The 21,861-nt window shown below is 44.3% G+C and overlaps 1 protein-coding gene across 21 annotated transcripts in view; it reads left to right on the top strand.

The window, feature by feature from the left end:
- The window catches only part of PPIP5K1 (diphosphoinositol pentakisphosphate kinase 1), a 40,631-nt gene that overhangs the window by 7,282 nt on the left and 11,488 nt on the right, over nt 1–21,861 (top strand). For 2 of the 21 annotated variants that reach the window (XM_058294061.2, XM_058294079.2), the window contains exons 3-29: nt 283–478; nt 953–1,043; nt 1,271–1,356; nt 1,622–1,776; nt 1,916–2,017; nt 2,461–2,622; nt 2,727–2,848; nt 3,498–3,599; nt 3,836–3,922; nt 4,038–4,113; nt 4,256–4,365; nt 4,448–4,530; nt 4,696–4,827; nt 5,030–5,151; nt 5,440–5,622; nt 7,559–7,700; nt 7,885–8,108; nt 8,427–8,554; nt 8,762–8,876; nt 9,766–9,873; nt 10,455–10,571; nt 10,730–10,894; nt 12,700–12,849; nt 13,462–13,552; nt 16,298–16,423; nt 17,137–17,199; nt 21,467–21,649. In XM_058294061.2, coding sequence (XP_058150044.1) covers nt 283–478; nt 953–1,043; nt 1,271–1,356; nt 1,622–1,776; nt 1,916–2,017; nt 2,461–2,622; nt 2,727–2,848; nt 3,498–3,599; nt 3,836–3,922; nt 4,038–4,113; nt 4,256–4,365; nt 4,448–4,530; nt 4,696–4,827; nt 5,030–5,151; nt 5,440–5,622; nt 7,559–7,700; nt 7,885–8,108; nt 8,427–8,554; nt 8,762–8,876; nt 9,766–9,873; nt 10,455–10,571; nt 10,730–10,894; nt 12,700–12,849; nt 13,462–13,552; nt 16,298–16,423; nt 17,137–17,199; nt 21,467–21,649 — 3,421 coding nt within the window. Of the gene's footprint in view, nt 1–282; nt 479–952; nt 1,044–1,270; nt 1,357–1,621; nt 1,777–1,915; nt 2,018–2,419; nt 2,623–2,726; nt 2,849–3,497; nt 3,600–3,835; nt 3,923–4,037; nt 4,114–4,255; nt 4,366–4,447; nt 4,531–4,695; nt 4,828–5,029; nt 5,152–5,439; nt 5,623–7,558; nt 7,701–7,884; nt 8,109–8,426; nt 8,555–8,761; nt 8,877–9,765; nt 9,874–10,454; nt 10,572–10,729; nt 10,895–12,699; nt 12,850–13,461; nt 13,553–16,297; nt 16,424–17,136; nt 17,200–21,466; nt 21,650–21,861 lie in introns of those variants that run through there. The other 19 variants (XM_071214152.1, XM_071214154.1, XM_071214153.1 and 16 more) reach the window with 19 other exon arrangements.

Below are 21,861 nucleotides of genomic sequence, written 5' to 3'. Positions count from 1 at the left end.
TGTCTTTGAAGCCCCTGCTGGTATGCTATCCTTGTATCATCTCACGGTTATTAGTTCTCTGGTTCTTCTGCCTGAGTGCACATATGTGGAAAGGCTCCCAATCAGTAGGTAGTAAGATGCCCTGTCTTGCCCCAACCTGGACCAAAGTTGGAGGCAACTTTTACCCCATAAGTACAAAGTTTTTGGCAATAAACTCTGCCCCAAGGAGATGAGATAGTGTTCCCTGAGAGGGTGGTATAGGTGGGAGGTTCCTGAGTTCCTGATAGCACTTCCTTCCTGTAGCCTCCTGAACCACAGATCATTGTCGGCATCTGTGCCATGACCAAGAAATCTAAGTCCAAGCCAATGACCCAAATCTTAGAGCGACTCTGCCGATTTGACTACCTGACTGTTATCATCCTGGGAGAAGATGTGATCCTCAATGAACCTGTAGAAAACTGGCCATCCTGCCACTGCCTCATCTCTTTCCACTCCAAAGGTTGGGGTCTGGGAAGGAAAAATGAAAGAATAGTGTTGGGAATGCTAGACTGGGAAATGAGGTTCTTACTTCATTATATCCTGAATAAAGATTTATTTCCTTAGTAAAGAGGTTACCAGTGCTTCTTGACACACTAGAGAACAATGCAGTAAGGCTTGCTTTCCCTATCTCTTGGGGGAGCTGCTAGAGGATGTTTATAGCTCATAGTCTAACCTCAGCACAGCTCTAAGGTTTAAGGTCTTTGACAGAGTTGGGTCTCTGAGAAGTCCTTAAAAATAAGGTCTTTTTAAAACTTTTCCCTCATGGGTCTCCTAGGCTTTTGGGAAGCTGGGCAGAAGGACAGTGAAGGGTTGGATGGATGGAGGAACCTAATGACAACTAATACCTTTAATATGTCTCTCTATCTCGCTGTTTTCTCACTCTTCCTCTTTTACTCTCTTTCTTTGGTCTCTCTGTTTCCTTTCACCATCCCAGGCTTTCCTCTGGACAAAGCTGTTGCTTACTCCAAGCTTCGAAACCCCTTTCTTATCAATGACCTGGCCATGCAGTATTACATCCAGGACAGGTACAGCTTTCTGTTGGCCACTGGGATGGGTGGCCCTGGGATCATGCCTCATTCTTTCTTAGATTTCTTAAGGGAAACTATTCTGGGGAAGGGGGGCAAAGTAAAAAATACAGGTTTAATTTCTATACCATACCCTCTTGGGTTCTAATTCCTATAAAATGAAACCACCAGCCTTTTCTCTTAATATCCCTGACACCTATCCCAGTTAATCTATTTGGGGGTGACAGGAGGGAGGTGTACCGGATCCTGCAGGAGGAGGGTATTGATCTGCCTCGATATGCTGTGCTCAACCGTGACCCTGCCCAACCTGAGGGTGAGTACCTGGCCTTGCTCAGTCCTGTCCTGCCTTGCTATCAATGACTTAGCCCAGTTCTTCATTCTCTAGACAGCTCCTGTATACCACCTATATAAGTGAGGCTTTAGCTATTGGGTCATGGGTAGGATTGGAGCCATGGGTCTCTATACAAAGCCTTAGATCTCTTATATAGATATTACTAGAGATTAAAACCTGGGGAAATGGGAGTTGGACATATTCTGCATCCTTAGGCCTTAAGAGTGACCACACACCCACCTTTCAGAGTGCAACCTGATAGAAGGTGAAGACCAGGTAGAGGTAAATGGAGCTGTCTTTCCAAAACCCTTTGTGGAGAAACCAGTGAGTGCAGAGGACCACAATGTTTATATCTACTACCCCAGCTCAGCTGGAGGAGGAAGCCAGCGCCTCTTCCGTAAGGTATGGGGGACATTTGAGCATTTTTGGAGTTGGAGAAGTAGAAGGACAAGGATAAGGTTGTGGGGAGGGAAGCTGGAGGATTTGTGGAAAAGGTGGAGGGTTGAAACAACATGTTTTCCCCTCCCTTTTCCTCCTTAAGATTGGAAGCCGAAGCAGCGTTTACTCTCCTGAAAGCAGTGTCCGAAAGACAGGGTCTTACATCTATGAGGAGTTCATGCCAACAGATGGCACGGATGTCAAGGTTATGGTGGATGTGGGATTTTAAACATTTACAAAATATCTGGGTGGGATGGGGTATTTGGGAAGTGGGTAGAAGGATATGGAGAGGATTCATGGAAAATAAAGTATGAATGTGATTGGCTTTCATGTTTAGGTGAAGATAAAGAATGGAGGGTATAGGCTTTCACATTATCACTATCAGAGCAAGGGCAAGGGTAACATAGAAATAGTATAATGTTGGTTAATTATTTTCCTAATAAGCACTAGATGATAGTTCTGGGGTCCTGAAGAGAAACCTGCATAATAATGCTTCAGTAGGGCTCAGCAGGAAAAATGTCAATCTCTTTGTTCTTAATGCTCAGGGATTTGTTTATTCTGAAACTAGTCTACAGACTTAGTGCTCATATTGTCTTCTTACATACAGGGTAAGCTGTGGGCATGCTCAGTGATGCTATGTACCTGCAGGTGTATACAGTGGGGCCAGATTATGCCCATGCCGAAGCCAGAAAATCTCCAGCTTTGGATGGTAAAGTCGAACGAGACAGTGAAGGGAAAGAGATTCGATATCCAGTCATGCTGACCGCCATGGAAAAGCTGGTGGCCAGGAAAGTCTGCGTTGCTTTTAAGGTGGAGGAAGACCTCTGGGAGTTTGTGGAATGAGGGAAAGACAGGAGCAGGGGTCTGAAAGGAAAAAGTGGCTCTCTTGTTCTCATCTTGCCTCTTTCCTGCAGCAAACAGTCTGTGGATTTGACCTTCTTCGTGCTAATGGTCACTCCTTTGTGTGTGATGTCAATGGCTTCAGTTTTGTCAAGAACTCGATGAAATACTATGATGACTGTGCCAAGATTCTGGGGTAAGGGACGTAGTGGTCTTGGCTGGAAAGAATGGGTTTAGAGAAGAGGGTTAAAAGTTTGTTTTTTCTGGCTTTATTTTAAATATTTTAATAATGATTTAAAAGGGAAAGGGGAAAGGGCTCCCTAGCCCCCTTACCTTCCCAATACTACACTCCCCAGAGGTAATTATTTTAACAATCTGGACATAACAGTATGTCTTTTTCTGCCATGTGTAAACAAACTATATTGCCTTATTTTATTAAGTGTGATCATATTATAATATTGTTCTGCAGCTTATTTTTTAAAGACGTTTATCATGAAATATTGATAACATTAAAACGTGTAAGGAATGATGAATATAAAGAGAATCCATGTATTTACCACCGAGCTTAAGAAATAAAATATTAATACAGTTGAAGCCCCTAAATACTCTTCCCTGATTATATCCCTTATCACCCCTGCCCCCTGAGAGGTAACCATAATCTTAAACTTGGTGTTTGTCAGTCTTGTGTATTTTTACTACATATATAGGTTTTTACATGTTTAGGCTTATGTTAATGTATCCTTCAACTTGCTTGTTTCACTCAACATTATATCTGTGAGCCTTATTCATCCATGTAGCTGTGGTTCATTGATTTTCATACAGCTTCTTTATGTTTCTCTTTCTAGGAACACCATAATGCGGGAGCTTGCCCCACAGTTCCAGATCCCATGGTCCATCCCTACAGAGGCTGAGGACATTCCCATTGTCCCTACCACATCTGGCACCATGTGAGTAAAAATTACAATCTGGAGTAATCTACTTGGGACTCCCTAAGACAAATCAGTGGGTACTTCCTGACTCTGCACAAACTAACTAGTAAAGCCTGGGTCCCTTCTAGGCAATTCCCTTAACCCCACTTATATGTCAGCTCTCAGATAGTTTTTCCTCTGCTTTTTGACACGTCAAGTAGGATGTGATGGCTGGGGTTGGATTGGGGGAGCTCTGACAACATTCCCCATCCTAGGATGGAACTTCGTTGTGTCATTGCAATTATTCGTCATGGAGATCGTACCCCCAAACAGAAGATGAAGATGGAAGTGACACATCCAAGGTAGGAAGGATGTCCTTGTTTAGACAAGTTTTTTTTGAGGGAGATGGAGGGTTTTGTGAAGGAGACAGGCTTTGACTGTCTCACCCCACACTGAAGTTTTTCCTTACTTCTTCAGGTTTTTTGCCTTATTTGAAAAGCATGGTGGCTATAAAACAGGGAAATTAAAACTAAAGCGGCCTGAGCAGCTACAGGTAATGTGGTAAATCTGGTCAGGAGGAGCAGTGCTATGGGAAAGATGGGGGGTATAGGATTGGGAACCTTGATTAGAGATGAGGATGAAAGAGTAACTGGCCAGGACTTGGCCTACTACATAGATACTGTTATTTCCTCCAGGAGGTGCTGGACCTCACAAGGCTGCTGTTGGCTGAACTGGAGAAAGAGCCAGGGGGTGAGATCGAAGAGAAAACTGGAAAACTGGAGCAGTTGAAATCTGTGCTGGAGATGTGAGAAGGGGACTAGAAGGGAGCCGATTAAAGTGAGAACTGAGTGCTGGGGTAGAAAGTAAACTGTGACTTTATCTTGCAGGTATGGGCACTTCTCAGGCATCAACCGGAAAGTACAGTTGACTTATTACCCTCATGGAGTAAAAGCTTCAAATGAGGGACAAGGTAAGATATAAATACCCTCTTCCTGTTACCACTTAGATCTCTTATTCTTGAACGTTAGATGACCTCTACTCCAGACTACCTTTCCGATCTCAGAAGACCTAACATTTAGAAGTTCCCACTCTTTTCCTTAGATCTAGACCTATTGACTGCCCCTTATTCTCTCAGATCCACAGGGGGAGGCTCTAACCCCTTCTCTGTTGCTGGTACTGAAGTGGGGTGGAGAACTGACTCCTGCTGGCCGTGTTCAGGCTGAGGAGCTGGGACGAGCTTTCCGCTGCATGTATCCTGGAGGACAGGGTGAGGGTGTGGGTTTTTTGTTTTTTATTTTTTTTAGGGGGGAGGGTTAAAACCCTAGCAGGGCTGAAATAAGATGATCAGAGAATAAGTTGGGAGAAATGAAGGGACAGAGATAGTGGGGAAGCTGGAGGGGAAATTAATATTCTTTCTTCCACTTGGGTTTTTATAGCAGTCCATTCTTGGTTCTCCCTTTGGCCCCTAGGTGACTATGCTGGCTTCCCTGGTTGTGGACTGCTTCGTCTCCATAGCACTTTCCGCCATGACCTCAAAATTTATGCCTCTGATGAGGGCCGTGTCCAGATGACTGCTGCTGCCTTTGCTAAGGTTCATAACACTGTTTTCCCACAGAGCTACACTCCATCAAGGGAGAAGCAGGTAGTTTGAGAACTACTTGGTAAATTTCAAGGCATTCCAGTAATGGCTGTGAGAAGTTCTGCTTGTGCCTTACATCATTCTGTGCTACGGAGAATGAACAGGGAAAAATTAGTGGGAGTGGGCCTTTTGACCTATACCCAGGTCTCCAACACTGTTCCGGTTTTATCTCTAGGACCCGTTAGGCCTAGGGGGAATGGCCTGGGAGGGAAACTAATAGACCTTGTGCTTCCCCTCCAGGGCCTGCTGGCTCTAGAAGGGGAGCTGACACCCATCTTGGTACAAATGGTGAAAAGTGCCAACATGAATGGCCTCCTGGACAGTGATGGTGATTCCCTGAGCAGCTGCCAGCACCGGGTAAAAGCACGGCTGCACCATATTTTGCAGCAGGATGCACCCTTTGGCTCTGAGGACTATGATCAGGTCAGGCTCTCCCTATCTCCAGGCTCAACGTACCCCAGATCCCAAATTCCTAGAATTCTAAATAAGAGTGATCAATAATAATAGTGCTTATTATGTACCAGGTACTCTTCTAGATGCTTTATACATATTATTTCATTTAATCCTTACAGAAATCCTTTTCGATATGTACAGGTCCACTAGTTTTTTACCCATAATTTTAAAAATCAAAAAGATTTTTGTAAGTTTGACACCAAGACTCATTTGGCAGCAAAACCTGATATGAACTGTTATAAGGCTATTTATAGTCCTTATTTATTCCACTCATGTCACATGTTTTATAAATATATTAAATTTTATAAATATAAATAGTCATATATCTTGCTACAGAAATAATGTGTTTGGTTGTGCTCCAGATCCTGCTGGATCTGTTGGAGGCTCAACTGGGATGCTGGGATGACTGGGCTCTCTTTCTCTTCATGTTCCCCATGTGGTCTCAGAGCTCTTCTTCTACACATGTTTTCTCCACATGATTTCTTCTGCATAGTAGCTAGACTTCTAGAAAGTGGCTTAGGGCTCCTCCAAAGCACAAAAGCAGAAGCATAGACCCGGAAATGTAGCCCATCATAATTTTGTTATTTTTTTAAATTGTCAAGCAGTAATAAGGCCAATTCAGATTCAAGGGAAGGGAAGGGTGCCAAAGAATTAATGGCCATCTTTGATGTACCACAAGAACTGTCGAACTGTACTCCTTTCCCCTTATTTCACACGAGGAAACCTACATTCAGAAGAATTTAAGCAACTTTTCCAAGGTCACCCTATTAGTATGAACCCAAAGAGTTTAACTCTAAAGCCCAAGATGTTAATTACTACAGTTCACTGCCTCAAGGTACTAATCACAGAGCATACCATTGCCCACCATGGTCAACTGTTTTCCTGTGTATCACTCAGCAGCTGCCGAATGCAAGGGTGCCCTGGTTTACCTCTCTAGCACCAGGGAACAGTTCCAAAGACTTTTAGGGCTTTATCAGGGTTATAGATTAGAGTCTACCCACGTCTTTTCCTTGAAACAAGTTTCTCCTAAGTAAGGCTCCTGAAAAATCCCATATTTTAGGTCCCATCCTGAGTTCAGATCTGGTCTAACATCACCCTAACTCTGAGTGGATTTGAGTTTAGGGTTAGCTTAGAATGGCGAACTGTGATTGACAGGGGATCTTTTGCCAAACAATGGTTTTCCACCATCACACCTCTGATAGCTCTTCTTTTCTGATAGATTCTTAAGTGAGTTTAGTAGCTAAGCACATTGTCTATGGAATGATGCTTCCTATGTTCTGCTGTAAGCAAGACTTTCTAAGAGACAGGACTTTGCTCCCTTATTTTCTAATATATTGCTCAGTGACAAATAAAAAAAAACTAAGGCACCTTTCCCTTTCTCCCTCACTTCCTTTTGCTAGTAAAAATGAGGCTTCTTTCCTCCTCTCCATATGGTGGCACCTCTCATTGACTATGCAACTTACTGTCCCAAAAGCTTTGAGTTGGACCCAGTTCTGAGGTGGCACCCCATTCTAGGTTCAGGCTATCATCTTTTCTAGAGGAACAAGATAATGCTGCCTCTAATCCATGAAAACGTTCTGCTGGGAATTTTGAGGAATATTGGTTTAATTTTTATTCTCCAGCATTTTCCATGTGTATTTAAGAACCCCCAAGGAAAGAACCTAGAACTACTTTATTCCCTCTGGACTCCAAGACTTTTAAGAACAACCACCTTTAGGTGAAAATGTGCTAGAACAGTCTCCTCATCTGAAGGCCCTAAACTACTGGTATGTCCAGTAGCCTAAGAATGCTCACTGGAATGCACCAACAGAGCTGTGTTACAGGCAGTCTCTTTGTAATAAGCTCACAAGAATCTGGGCAATGGGCACTCAACCTACCTTGCTTTCCTTCTCCATTATTCCCATAGCTTGCTCCCACTGGAAGCACCTCTCTGCTGAACTCCATGGCTATCATCCAGAATCCTGTGAAGGTCTGTGATCAGGTATTTTCCCTGATTGAAAATCTCACTCACCAGATCTGGGAACGGATTCAGGACCCCAAGTCTCTAGGTGGGTATGAATACTGTTATCTTCCCTACATGGTCTCAGGTATGGATGGGTTTCTCAAGAAATCCTGTCTCCTCTCCTAAATGTCTGAGACAAGGCATCCTCATCTGTCTGGTTCTGCTTCAGAGTTGTCACGATTTTTAGTTAGAAGCAAAATCTTTGGCTCTGACTTCCACCTTCTTTGTAGACCTACAACTCTACCACAGTGAGACACTAGAACTAATGCTACAGCGTTGGAGCAAGCTGGAGAGGGACTTTCGGCAGAAGAGTGGGCGCTATGACATTAGTAAGATCCCTGACATCTATGACTGTGTCAAGTATGATGTCCAGCACAATGGGAGTCTGGGACTTCAAGGCACAGCAGAATTGCTACGTCTCTCTAAGGCACTGGCTGATGTGGTCATTCCCCAGGTATGTCTTATATAAGGGATCTAGTGTGGAGATAGGAGTATTGGGGAAGGAAGGAGAGAAAAGGTTGAAAGGAAAAGAGGTGTGGGAACCAGGGGGAAGGAAGCTTAGAGGAGGAATTTGCTACAGTTCCCAAGGTCCACTTATGTCTGAGTAAGTATAAAAGGATAACTGATGAGAAACTCGGAGAGGGGGAATGTGGTGGCTATGAGAGAAGCCCTAGACCTGAGGTGAAGACAAGCATGCTGTTAGGCATGGGAAGATAAGGCAAGAGGAAAACAAAATTCATGGAGGTACTTATTCCTGGCCTCTGGCTCCTAGGAGTATGGGATCAGTCGGGAGGAGAAACTGGAAATTGCTGTGGGCTTCTGTCTTCCACTGTTGCGGAAGATACTACTTGACCTGCAGAGAACCCACGAGGATGAGTCTGTCAACAAGCTGCATCCCCTGTGAGGGAGGGCTGGGAGGGGTGCTGGATGGAGGGAGGGACATGTCAGGGAGCCCTGGAACAGCCAAGGCTGGGACAGCTTGGGGAACCAAGAATAGAAGGGATCCTGGATGGAAAAGAGAGAAGTCTTTGGGGTGGGAGGAGGGAGTTTGTGGAGGGGTGGGAAGGGAATTATCTGACTGTGTGAATGACTTAGTTATTATCTCAGGTACTCCCGAGGAGTGCTCTCCCCAGGTCGCCATGTTCGAACACGTCTCTATTTTACCAGCGAGAGCCACGTCCACTCCCTGCTCAGTGTCTTCCGTTATGGGGGACTTCTTGATGTAAGGATCCTCTTTCTGCCTTCAACCTGTGAACATCTTTTTCTACCATTCTTTTACTCTCCTTATGCTTGTTTTTTTTTAATTTAATTTAATTTAATTTATTTATTTATTTATTTTTATTATTATTGATTCTGTAAAAATATTACATTAAAAAAATATATATGAGGACCCATTCAACCCCACCACCCCCACCCCACCACTCCCCCCCCCAGCAACACTCATTCCCATCATCATGACACATCCATTGCATTTGGTAAGTACATCTCTGGGCACCTCTGCACCTCATGGTCAATGGTCCACATCATGGCCCATACTCTCCCCCATTCCATCCAGTGGGCCCTGGGAGGATTTACAATGTCCGGTGATTGCCCCTGAAGCACCATCCAGGGCAGCTCCATGTCCCAAAGACACCTCCACCTCTCATCTCTTCCTGCTTTTCCCCATACCCATCAGCCACCATGTCCACTTTTCCTACTCCAATGCCACCTTTTCTCTGTGGACATTGGATTGGTTGTGTCCATTGCACCTCTATGTCAAGAGGAGGCTCAGATTCCACATGGATACTGGATGCAATCCTCCTGCTTTCAGTTGTAGGCACTCTAGGGTCCATGGTGTGGTGGTTGTCCTTCTTCAACTCCATCTTAGCTGAGTGAGATGAGTCCAATAAATCAGATTGTAGGTGCTGGAGTCTGTTGAGGCTCAGGGCCTGGCTATCACATTGTCAGTCCAGAGATTCAGATCCCCTAAATATATCTTAAACCCCAACACCAACTACAACTCCTTTATGCTTGTTTTTTACTGCAAGCTTTCTGTATGCTGCTTGGCTCCCTGCCCATTCCCTGACACCTTTGTCTTTGGGCCCTGACTGGCTTCTTCTTGTATCTGATAGGAAACCCAGGATGCACAATGGCAGCGAGCTTTGGCTTATCTTAGTGCTATCTCAGAGCTCAACTACATGACTCAGATTGTCATCATGCTTTATGAGGACAACACACAGGTGAGAAGCTAGTAGGGTGGGATGAGGAGAGGGGGTGAGAAAAAACGTTTCTTAGCTTAGAATTTGTAGAATCTGGTAAGGTGTGGCACCTAGAGCACAGCATGACACAGAGTGTCCAGGAGATTTCTAATAGAACAGAATATGTGTTCTGGGATGGTGTTGAGCCAGAGAAATATCCTAGAACATAGTTCTGGCATTAGAGAATATACAGAATTAGAGATGGTGCTATAATGAATCCTTTCCCCTCAAACATTGTTACATACACAACTTCTTCATCTGGCTCCACAAAGATCCTTAAATGTTCTGCTGTTTGCACCACTGCAAAGTTAAGTTACTGTGGAGGATAAATGGGAAGGGTTTGTAGAACTGGAAGATAGTAAGTCGTGTGGAGTGGTGAGCCAGAGCAATACAGAATGAGAATTCTGTAACAGAAGATAGTTAAAGGGCAGTTATAGCAGAGCAGCTCCAGAGTGGGGCCAGACCCTGAAACCTCACTCCTAAGAGGATGTATCCTCTCTAGTTCCTCTTTGTTGCCCTGCCTGCTTTCCCCAGCTGTTCCTTAATCTGATGATACCCTGCAGGATCCTTTATCAGAGGAACGGTTCCATGTAGAGCTGCACTTCAGTCCTGGAGTGAAAGGTGTTGAGGAAGAAGGCAGTGCGCCAGCAGGCTGTGGATTCCGTCCAGCCTCTTCTGAGGTAGGTCAGGGTGCTGAGAATTGGGACTGGAGAACTTGGGAGCCAAGTGGTGGGAAATTGGGAAACAGTAACAGGTTAGAAAAAGGGTTGGGGGAGTCTGAGATTAGGAGGCTGAAGAACAATTAAGGCCTCTTTTATCTGTGCCTGCTGTTGAACAGAATGAGGAGATGAAAACAGACCAAGGCAGTATGGAGAACCTGTGCCCAGGGAAGGCATCAGATGAGCCAGACCGGGCATTACAAACGTCACCCCAGCCCTCTGAGGGCCCTGGCCTCCCAAGGAGATCACCACTCATTCGTAACCGAAAAGCTGGTTCCATGGAGGTAATGAGAGGGGCTTGGGAGAAAGACTGGAAGGGGTGGAAGTGCTCCTAGGACAATATCCATGGATCCTCTGAATCCCCTCAGGCTGCTACTAGGAAACCATTCTTGGGGACCTGTGGCAGAGTCCTTTTGCCCCTAATGAATATTTTATTTAATCTCTTTTTCATAGCTGGCCCCCCAGTAGAGCTCCTTTCAGCTGGTTGCTACTTCCAAGATTAAAGAAATGCCAGTGAAGGATGCTTGAAACATAAGGGTATTAAGATATGAGATTGAGGAAGAGGGCTTTAGAAGAATTTGGAAAGGACATTCTTTAAGGAGGGGTATAGTAGGAACATCATGAATTCTGAAGTCTGACAGTCCTGGGCTAAAATCTCAGTTTGATACTTAGAAGCTGTGTGACCTTGGACAGGCAGCTTAACTTCTCCAGGCTGTGAGTTTTTTCTTCTCTAAAATAGAAGTAATGTGCTCTTCTCTATCTCTTTTTCACCGTAAGTAAAAATTATAGCTCAGTTAGGGGCAAATACATGGTACTTTAACTTAATCCCTTTACTATCCTGTACTATCATCCCAGAAAGGGTATCAAGTCTGGAGGTCTGTCTGTCCTACTTTGGTTATCTGCCTTGACGTGGGGTCTACTATTCTTGAAGTTTGTCTCTAGCCTTGTTTCAAGTTCTCTAACCTAGAGGAAGGAACTGTTGTTAATATTACATTGTGTCCAGATAACTGCCCTGGGATTTCTGTTTTGGTCTTTTTGTCCTTGAAAGACTGCTTCTTTGACCCAATGACACTCTTTGAGCCCATGATTTATCTTTGTCTCAGGGATTCTGACTGATTTATTTGGGTCTTGCTCTGACCTGATGACTCTATTCACCTGGCTCTGTGCCAGCTCTCTGTCTTGGAGAAATTGTTTTTTCCAGTTTAGGGATATTTCAGAAAAATCTTTAACTAGCTTCAGCCAGTGGCTTAAAGTTTCAAGTTTGGGAGAAAGCTGAGAAGACAAACTGCAGAATACTCTTTTCTGGACTCATCATTTCTTTCCCAATTATTTAAAATTGGATTTGAAATTGTGACAATGCAGTTTCTTTAGATGGGGAATGCATTATTTTCTCTTCGAGGTATATGTGTAACCTGGTATTGTACTCTAGTACCCTGCAGACGCTTATGCAATTGATCAAATGGATAGGGTGACACATAATCTGCCATCAGTAAATTGCTCCTCCACATCTAAATGCCCTGCCCATTCTCCTGGCCTGCCAGTCTCTCTGGACCTGTTGTGCTTGACTCCTGTTTTTCTTCTGGTTTAAGCAGTCAGAAAACAGGGCAAAGGAGAGCTCCCTTTATATCATCTCTTGTATTTGATGAGATTCACTTCTTTTTTTCAGGCCTACAGAAAGGTTCCTGTTGTAATCTCGTTCCTTCCCTTCATTTACCAATGCTGCTTATATCCTAGCTCATCCAGAATGATGGTGGCCCAGGATGCACTCCTTGCTTTGCAAGAAAGTCTCCTTTTTCTTCCTTGGTCAGCCTTATAATCCTTTTATTATTTCCTTTCCTTGCTCTATAAGTTTAGGCATTGAGAAGTCTTATCCTTATTGACTATACCCTTTCCCCCATGCCTTCATCTCCTCTTGTCTTCTCTTATTTTTGGACTGTTTTAGATTACGAAATTGACCTTCATAGCAGTGTGCTCTAGGTGGTCCAACCTCTCCAGCCCTATAACTAGCTCTGCCCTACAGGCACTGGGGCTTTGGGGAACCTGGGGGTTAAAGGAGCCGTGACAGGCTTTCCACCGGGTCTGATTGCAGGTCATGAACATGCAGTGCACAGGGAGCCTGGACCTGATCCCCTTGCGGGGACGGCGCCGCCGGAGGTCAGGAGACCTCCCACGGCCTTCCCCAGCCATCGTCCTACAGCCCCGGGCTGTGTCTACCACTCACCTGGCATCCTGCACACAGGTGTCCCCTCCCTATCTCTCCTTCCTTTCCTGTCTTCTGTCTTTGCCTTTTGGGATTTAGGGACTCTAGACACTGTCTAAGTGGGGTGTGTATGTTGGAGGTTGTGTGACTGGGCCCTCATGGGCTTTCTGGAAATCTGTATCATGTCTCCAGGAGTGACATAGTTGGAGGGGAGGGCTTCTTGGTTCAGATGAGAAATGGTCACTATAGCCACAGCTGTCCCATGGAAATAAAAGTGTATGACCAGACTTTATTTCTTATTTGTGGCTGAGCTTTTGTGGTAGGCTTTCTGAGTCCTGGGGAAGGATAGAAAAAAATTAGGGAACCCTCCTCTGTTGAGAACTAGGAAGGGTGGAATAATGACTCCTCAGATTTGGAATGGGAAGGACTGTGGGGATAGTCATCTTCTAGTATAGAAGGATTCCCCTGGAGAGTTCCCTCCACGATGTATACTCTTTATTCCATTTTCTTTCTTCTTTCCCCATAAAAATCCTTTGGTTCTTCCAAACTTGCTGACACTTTTTGGCTGTGTAGGGGCAGGAATTCAGGACCTGGGTTTTAGACTCCTGGGTTAAGGTCACAAAATGGTAATATAGAATCCTTTTTCTGCAGGTACTTTCTGAGACTTCATCCTCAAGGCCTGGTGGCTACCGGCTCTTTTCATCTGCACGGCCACCGACAGAGATGAAGCAGAGTGGCCTAGGTATGGTCTTCTAGCATCTCTCACCTGATGTAGGAAAGGGTTGTCTGTCTGCTCTTCAGAGGTTTACTGTGGGAAACCTTAGTAATGGGACTTGGGATCATCTAGTCACTGGTATTGTCACATAGGGCTAGGGAGGATTAATTGGGAGAAGCCCAATTATGGCATGAATTTTGATCCCAGATGATTATTTCCATTCCAGGAAGGTGTTTGAATTTTGGTTTTGTGCACCAACCCCATTTCTCTGGCTGAAGGCCATTTTTCTGTCTTCCCTTCACATTCCTTATCTGTCCCTCCAGTCTAGCCCAGATCTTAAAGGGCCATGGAGACTCTGAACCTCAGAGTTATCAGAGACAGAGCTATAAATTGAGGTACTTGTGACCCCCATAAGTGTATTTGGAGAACTTGTGCCATGTCTTCTTTTGAAACATACTTTTCACATCCCTGCTGTGGATCCTCCTACATCCATGCCTTCTCCTTCATCCTTTCCTAATCCTATAACCTTTTTCCTTTCCTTCCTAAAAACAGAGGGGTAAATCTGAAATTGGTGTAGTGGCAGAAGCTACTCTCAGGACCTTGAGGATATATCTATTGATTTTTTTGATCCCTGGAGGGGAGCAGAAAACATCTTCTAACCTTTCCTAAGAACACAGAAGGTTGTGGGAAGGAGCAAGCCTCAGAGGGTATTGTATTCTTTGGGTGGGGGAAGTGGTCTCTGGGAGGGACTAGCTCCAAACACAGTGACTTTATAATCCCTAACTACAACTGGAACTGTGGGGTGTTGGCTTGGCCCCAGCTCTTTCTATCTTATTCTATTATGTTCTCCATTTAGCTCCTCTCATTTTTCTGTTACCTTTGTCCTTGGCACCAAATTTCTTAACCTCCAAATGGTCAACATTTGGATCAGCAAGGGGAGAAAGTTTTTGGTAACTTTCCAGGTTAATTTTATGGAGGTAGGTGGCATTCAGGGAGGATACCTGAAATGAGGTAGATGGTTTTTAGGCATGAGAAATAAATGACAAATGTGTAGATCTATGATATGGACTTCTTTTCCCAGAAATTCAAGTAAAGAATAGGTTACCCAGATAGAATGGAAAAGAAGATTCCAGCCCAGATAAGTATGAGTGCTGTCAAGAATAAGGGAGGGGTGTGGACCTGGGATTGGTTGACAGATGGTGGTGTTAAAGTATAAACTATTCTCTGAGATGATCTGAGGACTGCAGAGCTGGTGGATTTGTACCAGGAAACTATTTCAGAGGAGGAAATAAGTGTAGAACAAAGCTTGCGGTGGTCTGGGACCAAGCTGGCTCGTTTTATCTTCTCTGAAGAAAAGCAGACATATTTAGCAACCCTTCTTACTTTCTGGAACCCCATTCCAGGGCTTGTTTGAGCATGAAAGATAGGAGAAATTGCTGCATAGAGGAGAAATCTGGAATTCCAGGGTGGAGATTATCAACCATCTGAAATTCCTGCTTTCTGTCGTGACCCCTGAAATTATGGCTTTTTGGACTCAAAGAAAATGACTTCCTTTTCACTCCTTCCATCTCCCCTTTGAATGTTAGTTCCCACACTAAACCCAGGATCTTGAATAAGTAGGGACAAATCCCAAGAACTTCATTGTCAGTCTTGTCTCTTCCTTCCTATGCTGTCCTTGTGAGCTATAGTGGGAGAGGAGTCCTAATCCTTCTCTAGATCAGATATTGGGTTTATTTTCTTCAGAAAGTGAGTTTTATTTACTCCTCTGATTAGCAATAGAATCTCTTTTCTTTCTTTGAACTTCTGTGCGTAGGCTTCTGGCTTTTAGCATACAGTTTATGAGATAGATAATAAACTTTTGAGAGCAGAAAATATGTCTTTTGTGTTGTTTACTTCTCACCTGGCTCTCCTTAGTAGGCTGCTCAGCACACAGTAAGTAGGCACACTCTTCATATAATTATCTGACTTTTCACATGCCTTTCGATTTGAGTCCATCTTAACTTCAGAAGTGATGTTGTTTCCATTTGATGAAAAATTTATTTATTTTCTATTAAATGCCATTGGTCCTCAGAATCAAGAGACTGGGATTCTGGTCCACCTTACACTGTGTGACCTTGAACAAATGAGTTCTGTTTGGGATCTCTTTTTTTTAATCTCTAAAAAGAGAAGGTTGACCTAGATGATCTCTGAGTTCTTTCCAGCTTTAAAAATTCAGTGAGTCTCATATTTTCTTTCTGGGAAGGGTAAAATGGCCTGAAAGGAGGCACAAGGGAGGCGATGTTGGATGAAGAACTTAGGAGGAATTGGAAAAGTGCCAGTGAGTGGTCAAAAACTGGTCTCTAATATTGATCAAAGTTCTTTCCCTTTGAGCCTGCAGGAGACTAGGTTCCTGGGTTCCTCAAACTCTATATTCAGAGGCACCAAATTAAACCTAGAGGAATCTAGAGGGATTTACCTATTCTCTGACATTTCTGAGTCACCTGGAGAGTATAGTCTACCTTTTCAGTAGCTTTGAATCCCTTAATATGACTAACCCTGCATTTGTAGTGGCATCTTGTCTCTGCTTCGTAGCTTCTTCAGGAGAATCCCCACTTTGCTTGCCAGTGTGGCTTTGGAGAGTAGTGAAAGCTATTTGTGGTTATGTGTGGTTGCTACATGGTGGTGGCTCTGAATGGCTATGTGTGTGTCATAATGTTGTCACGTGAAGTTGCGTGTACTACTATGTAGTAGTTGCAGCTTTGCGTGGCTACTAATGCACTCCCGGCCTTGCAGGCTCACAGTGTACAGGGCTGTTCAGCACCACAGTGCTGGGTGGCTCCTCCAGTGCCCCGAATCTTCAGGACTACGCCCGCAGCCATGGCAAAAAGCTACCACCTGCCAGTCTGAAGCACCGAGATGGTATGTGGGTGGGTTTTTGGGGGTGGGAATGGGTAACTCCTTTCTTCATTTGTCCCCCAGCAAGGACACAACTCAAGAACTATTGTGCTTAAGATGGCACTGACACTGGCCTTACAACAGAAGTTTTCTTCATCAATTATAGATGGGAGAAGAACCAGGATCCTACCCACCCCTTCATCTGCATTCCCTCTCACCATACAAATACTACTTATTTATGCTTGTCCCTTCATAATCTCCCACATACAGCCCTGCTACATTAATGTACTCTACCTTTGTACTCTTTCCTGGACTATGGCCTCTAGGGGTAGGGACCAAGAAAGATAATTCCTGGTCAAGAAGAATGCAATAGATCTTTGAATAAAACCCAGATTTAGGGCTGGGGAAGTTGCTTAGCCAAGGAAGGAAAGATGATATGGAAAGAAACTGGGGGCGAGATGAAAGTTTCTACAAAGATTTTGTTTCCAAATGATCGGAAAGAGGGTAGGGCAGTAAAATTTGCATTGTTTGTAGGACCATCTTATGGTAGAGATGGCACACAGATTCCTAAGAGGAGATTATAACAAGGGAAAAGGTGGTAGTGAGGAAGTTGTGGGGTGGGGGTGAGAGCAGATCATATAACTAACTGTAAAGAATAGAGTATATTGCAGGCAAATTTCAGAATAGAGGGTGGGGACAGGGATGGGTATAATCCCCATGATGTCTTTTCTCCTCAGAGCTCTTGTTTGTCCCGGCCGTAAAACGATTTTCTGTGTCGTTTGCAAAGCATCCGACTAACGGTACGTTTGCTTCTGACTCAACATCATTCCTCCTCACCATGTCACTTGCGGACACTTAACCTCTGATTTCTGACACTGACTTTGCCTCTCCTTCCTCTGTGTTGACACCCTGCTGTCTCTGAATGAACCACTCATGAAGCGTCCCTCCTGGGATGTTTCCCTTATTTTGACAACCTTTGCCTTGGCTGCAGCCTGACTGCCCTCTCATTGTGGCAACTCAAGATCTTATTTTCATAACTTCCATCATCACCATTGTGTCTCTTTTGTCAGCATCACCACCAAAACATAGATTAAACCTTTCCTTTTTCCATCACATGATTGTCAGGCTTTGTACAGACATCCTAATGGTACTCCTTCTTAGGAAGAAAATACTATTTCCTAGATCATCCCCATTTCTTCTCTTTTTTTCCTTACCCTCAGCTTGTATAATTTTGATCTTCCTGTTTTTTTCTCTAATTCTTTTGTTGGGGTGAAATGACTAGTTTGTTCCTTTTTTAGAGCAGTGCTGCAGTTACCAGTTACAAAGCCTACCCTTAAGGGCATTGGTCTCTACAGTTTCTATTTCCATATTCCTGTCTCCTACCATTGTGTTTATTTTGTGTGGCTCTCCTGCTCCTGACATCTGCTTTATGTTACTACTAACCTAGTGCCTGGGCCTGGAAAACAGGAGCCCAGATTGATTTGGGGTAAAAGAGAAAAAGAAAGGAGTAGCAGGTAGTGGGTAAAGAAAAAAGGGTTATACCTTAAATTTTTTCAATGTAGTGTCAATGTAGTCCAAGCCTATCTATGGTACTACTTTCTCAGAGAAGCTGAAAGCCAAGGATTGAGATGTAGGGGAGCTTAAGAATGAATAGTATTTCAGAAAACATTGAACTGGGTCTGCTCACACTTTGGTGGGAGAATTTGTAAACCATGAACTGAGGGCTGAGGTCTCTTTGTAAGGCATGGAAGGGGAACACAGGACTTTCCCCGTTGAGGTTTTATCTTTTGTATCCTTAGTTTTCTCTTTACTTTGTATCTTGCCTTCAAGGTAAGTCCAGTTTTGTTAGATACAGTTTTCTTCTGTCCAAGAGCTAAGACTCTCTGAGGAAGGTAAAAGCAACCTGACTTCTTGGCTAGAAAAATCTCCAGGTGTTGACCACCTGCTCCCTAGCCAGTAGCAGCTGCTAGGTTTTAGTCCAGTCAGGCCATACATTTGTATTTGGTGCTCCTGAAACCTCTTCCTAGGTTGACTAGCCTACACACCCTCAGTTTATTCCTCCAGGCTCACTTGTGCCTGTGATAGGAGCTTTCCATTCAGATTGGCAGGGCAATGCCTGCTCATTTATCTTCAAGCCTTCACATGCCACTGTCACCTTCAGAGTAGAACCTAATACACCAATCCCAGAACCTGGGACTTGGACTTAGGATACATGTTATTTAGGGCTAAGGATATGGTACCAGGGACTTGGAGCCCTGGAATCAGAACTAAATCACTAGTGAGGACTTCCTAGTTCTCAGACTTCATGAAAAAAGACCCAAATCCATAAAAAAGACCCACAAACTTCTTATATAGCTCCATTCCCAGAAGACTTGGCTAGCAACCTCATCAGCTGAAGAAATTAAGAAATATTTCTACCAAAAGGAGGAGAGGAAGAGGGACCTGGACAATTAATGTATAGTGCAGGAGAGTGCTTTTTTTTTTTTTTACATTTTTTATTGTCTTTTTTTTTTAAAGATACATAGGTCACAAAGAATGTTACATTAAAAAATACAAGAGGTTCCCATTTATCCTTCACCCCACCCCACCCCTCCCACATCAACAACCTCTTCCATCATTGTGACACATTCATTGCATTTGGTGAATACATTTTGGAGCACTGCTGCACTACATGGATTATGGTTTACATTGTAGTTTATACTCTCCCCCAGTCCATTCAGTGGATTATGGCAGGATATATAATGTCCAGCATCTGTCCCTGCAATATCATTTAGGACAACTCCAGGTCCCAAAAATGCCCCCACATCACATCTCTTCTTCCCTCTCCCTGCTCTCAGCAACTACTGTGGCCACTGTTTTTACATCAATGATACAATTTCTTCCATTGCTAGAGTCGCAGTAGTTCTATAGTAGAATACCAGTAGGTCCACTCTAATCCATATTTTATTCCTCCATCCTGTGGACCCTAGGATGGTAATGTCTACTCCACCTCTAAATCATGAGGGGGCTTAGATCCCACATGGCTGATGGATGGGATTCTCTTGCTTGCAGTTGTAGGCACTCTCAGTTCCCTGGTGTGAACCTGGTGTGACCATCTTCACCTCCCCTTTTTTAAGGAGGTACTAGGAGTTGAACCCAGGACCTCGTACATGGGAAGCAGGCACTCAACCACTGAGCTACACCCACTTCCTAAGAGAGTCCTATTAAGATCTCTTCCAATAACCTATAAACTACCTGAGAGGTCTTGTGGCCTCCTTTGTTCATCTTGCTCTTTACCTTAGAAGCCAGAATCTGGAATCTACCTGATTATCCTGATTACAACAGGAGTAGTTTAGAGCTATTATTCATCTCACTGAAGATATCTAGATACAATTTAGCCCTCAGGACAATATCTTGTTTGTCTGACCTGGCAATTAGAGATTGGTTGCTCTGTCTGCAATTCTTTATGGCAGATTTGTCACAGCAGTGTGCCAAACCTATTGTTTGATCATCACTATCTTGCCGAGATGTCTAGCTTGAAACAACGACTGGAAAAACTGAAATTAGACTTGCAAAGGAGGCAAGGCAATGTTGCCTCCTTACTTTGATGGGAGGATGACCCTCATCCTTGCCTCTATTTCTGATAAGCTTGTGTCATCCCGTGATTAAATTATAAATACACAAGGATAGCCCATTACTAAACTGCATGCTGAACTCACCAAAGTAAACTAATATAGTGGGAAAAAGACTAGCTCACCTGCATCCAGAATGTCAGAGTATGCCCATTGAATTTTCTAAGCCTATCATCTCCTAGGGACTCCACTTTGCTATGTTAGTGCTCACTGGACTAGCCTGGATAGAGCTGAAACCTGTCCTGACTTCCAAACTTGGGTCTCTGGAAACCATAATCTCATGAGGGATCAGCCTGTGGGAAGAATTCTGGTCTGGGAGTTCTGAGCAGTTATCCTCAGCTACTTTGATCCTACCTTCCTGAATCACTGCAGTTGGTACCGTATAGCAACATCCTGTCCTCCAGTTCTTACCATCTTCACATCAGATCTCAAGACCCCATACCTTTTCTCCAAGGTCTTTCTGTAACATTTCCTTCTACATCCTCTCCCACTGTCCATTGCCCCCACCCCCTTGCCTTTCACTGCCTTCAACCTTTTGCAGCTGAATCAAAAATATCCACAAAGTTTGCCAAATAACTGTAATAATGAGTGTCACAGGATTTAAACTTCTCACCAGCAGAACAAGGTACAGTTAGACTCACGAGCAATGGGAAGAAAATATAAAATTATCCCAACTCTTGGCCTCTGTAATGGATTCAATGTTTCCCAAGACCTGAGACTTATGAAAATATTTTAAAATTTTGTTTATTTGAACAAGAGTGAAGTAAAGAATGATTAGCCAATGTTGGCATTTTCACACATTGTTTACATTTTTTACATGCTTGGTTTAAAAGGAGTCTTACACCTGCTCTCTTGCTAATCTCTTGTGCCAGCTGCCTAGCACCGGTCTTGTGGTAACTTTGAGTCTGGTCCACAGGGCCTGACCTGAGCCTTCAGAAGCCTTTTTAGCTTCAGACTTTATCTTGACACCCTATTCCACTCTTGACCCTCTCCTCTGGGTGATTTTCAATTTCTTCATCTCTATCCCAATCTCATAAATCAATTAGTCTGAAAAGCAGCCCCTAACTAGGATTTGCCCAAGAAAGACCAGGGGCACTGAAGCTTTAGTCAAGGCTCCCAGCCACAGAACTGTCAGTTCATCCCTATCCAGAATGATGTGGCTGCTATCTGCAAGCACTGTCTGAATTAGGCTCATGAAGGATGGGAAAAGCCTTGCTGTATTATGAGTTCTCACTAGCCCCTTCTTTAAGACTCACTGTGTGTTGCCACACCCTACTTCCCTGCAAGAGATGCCCAGTGGCTCTGACCATCTCTGCTTCTCTTTTAGCTCACCTTGGAGCTGAGTGGTCCCCACCTCCCAGTAATGCTTGTGTCAGTTAGTGCTCCCCTCATTGTCTCTCCCTCTTCTCTTTCTTTATCTTTTGTGCTTCCTGCTGTGGTCCCCTACCCCCTCCAGAACTGCTGGATGACCAGCACCCTGTGGTCCGGTTGCTGCGCAGTTTTTCCTCTGACTGCCCGGGGGGCAGGCCAGTCTCCTTGGATGCCACGCTGGCGCATCACCTGCACCAGTGCTCCTACCACCTGCGCCTCTTCCGGAACTGGCTGCGCTCAGGCCAGGATGACCCCGAGTGCCTCTACGGTACCCCTGCCACCAAGCTGGCTGCTGCCACTACCCTGGCTGGGACTGACTGCTTTGCTTATTGCACTTCTGGCAAGAGAACCCACCTCTGCCTTTCTCCTATATCCCCTAAGTTTATGTGACTTGCATTTAGAGCTTGGATGGGATTGGGACCAGACTGCCTGGTAGCTGTAGCATTGGCTGCTCATCCCCTTCCTATTCTCCTTCCTCAC

This window comes from Dasypus novemcinctus, chromosome 3 (assembly GCF_030445035.2).
Source record: "Dasypus novemcinctus isolate mDasNov1 chromosome 3, mDasNov1.1.hap2, whole genome shotgun sequence".
NCBI lineage: Eukaryota > Metazoa > Chordata > Mammalia > Cingulata > Dasypodidae > Dasypus > Dasypus novemcinctus.
This window is presented reverse-complemented; position numbering and strand designations above follow the sequence as displayed.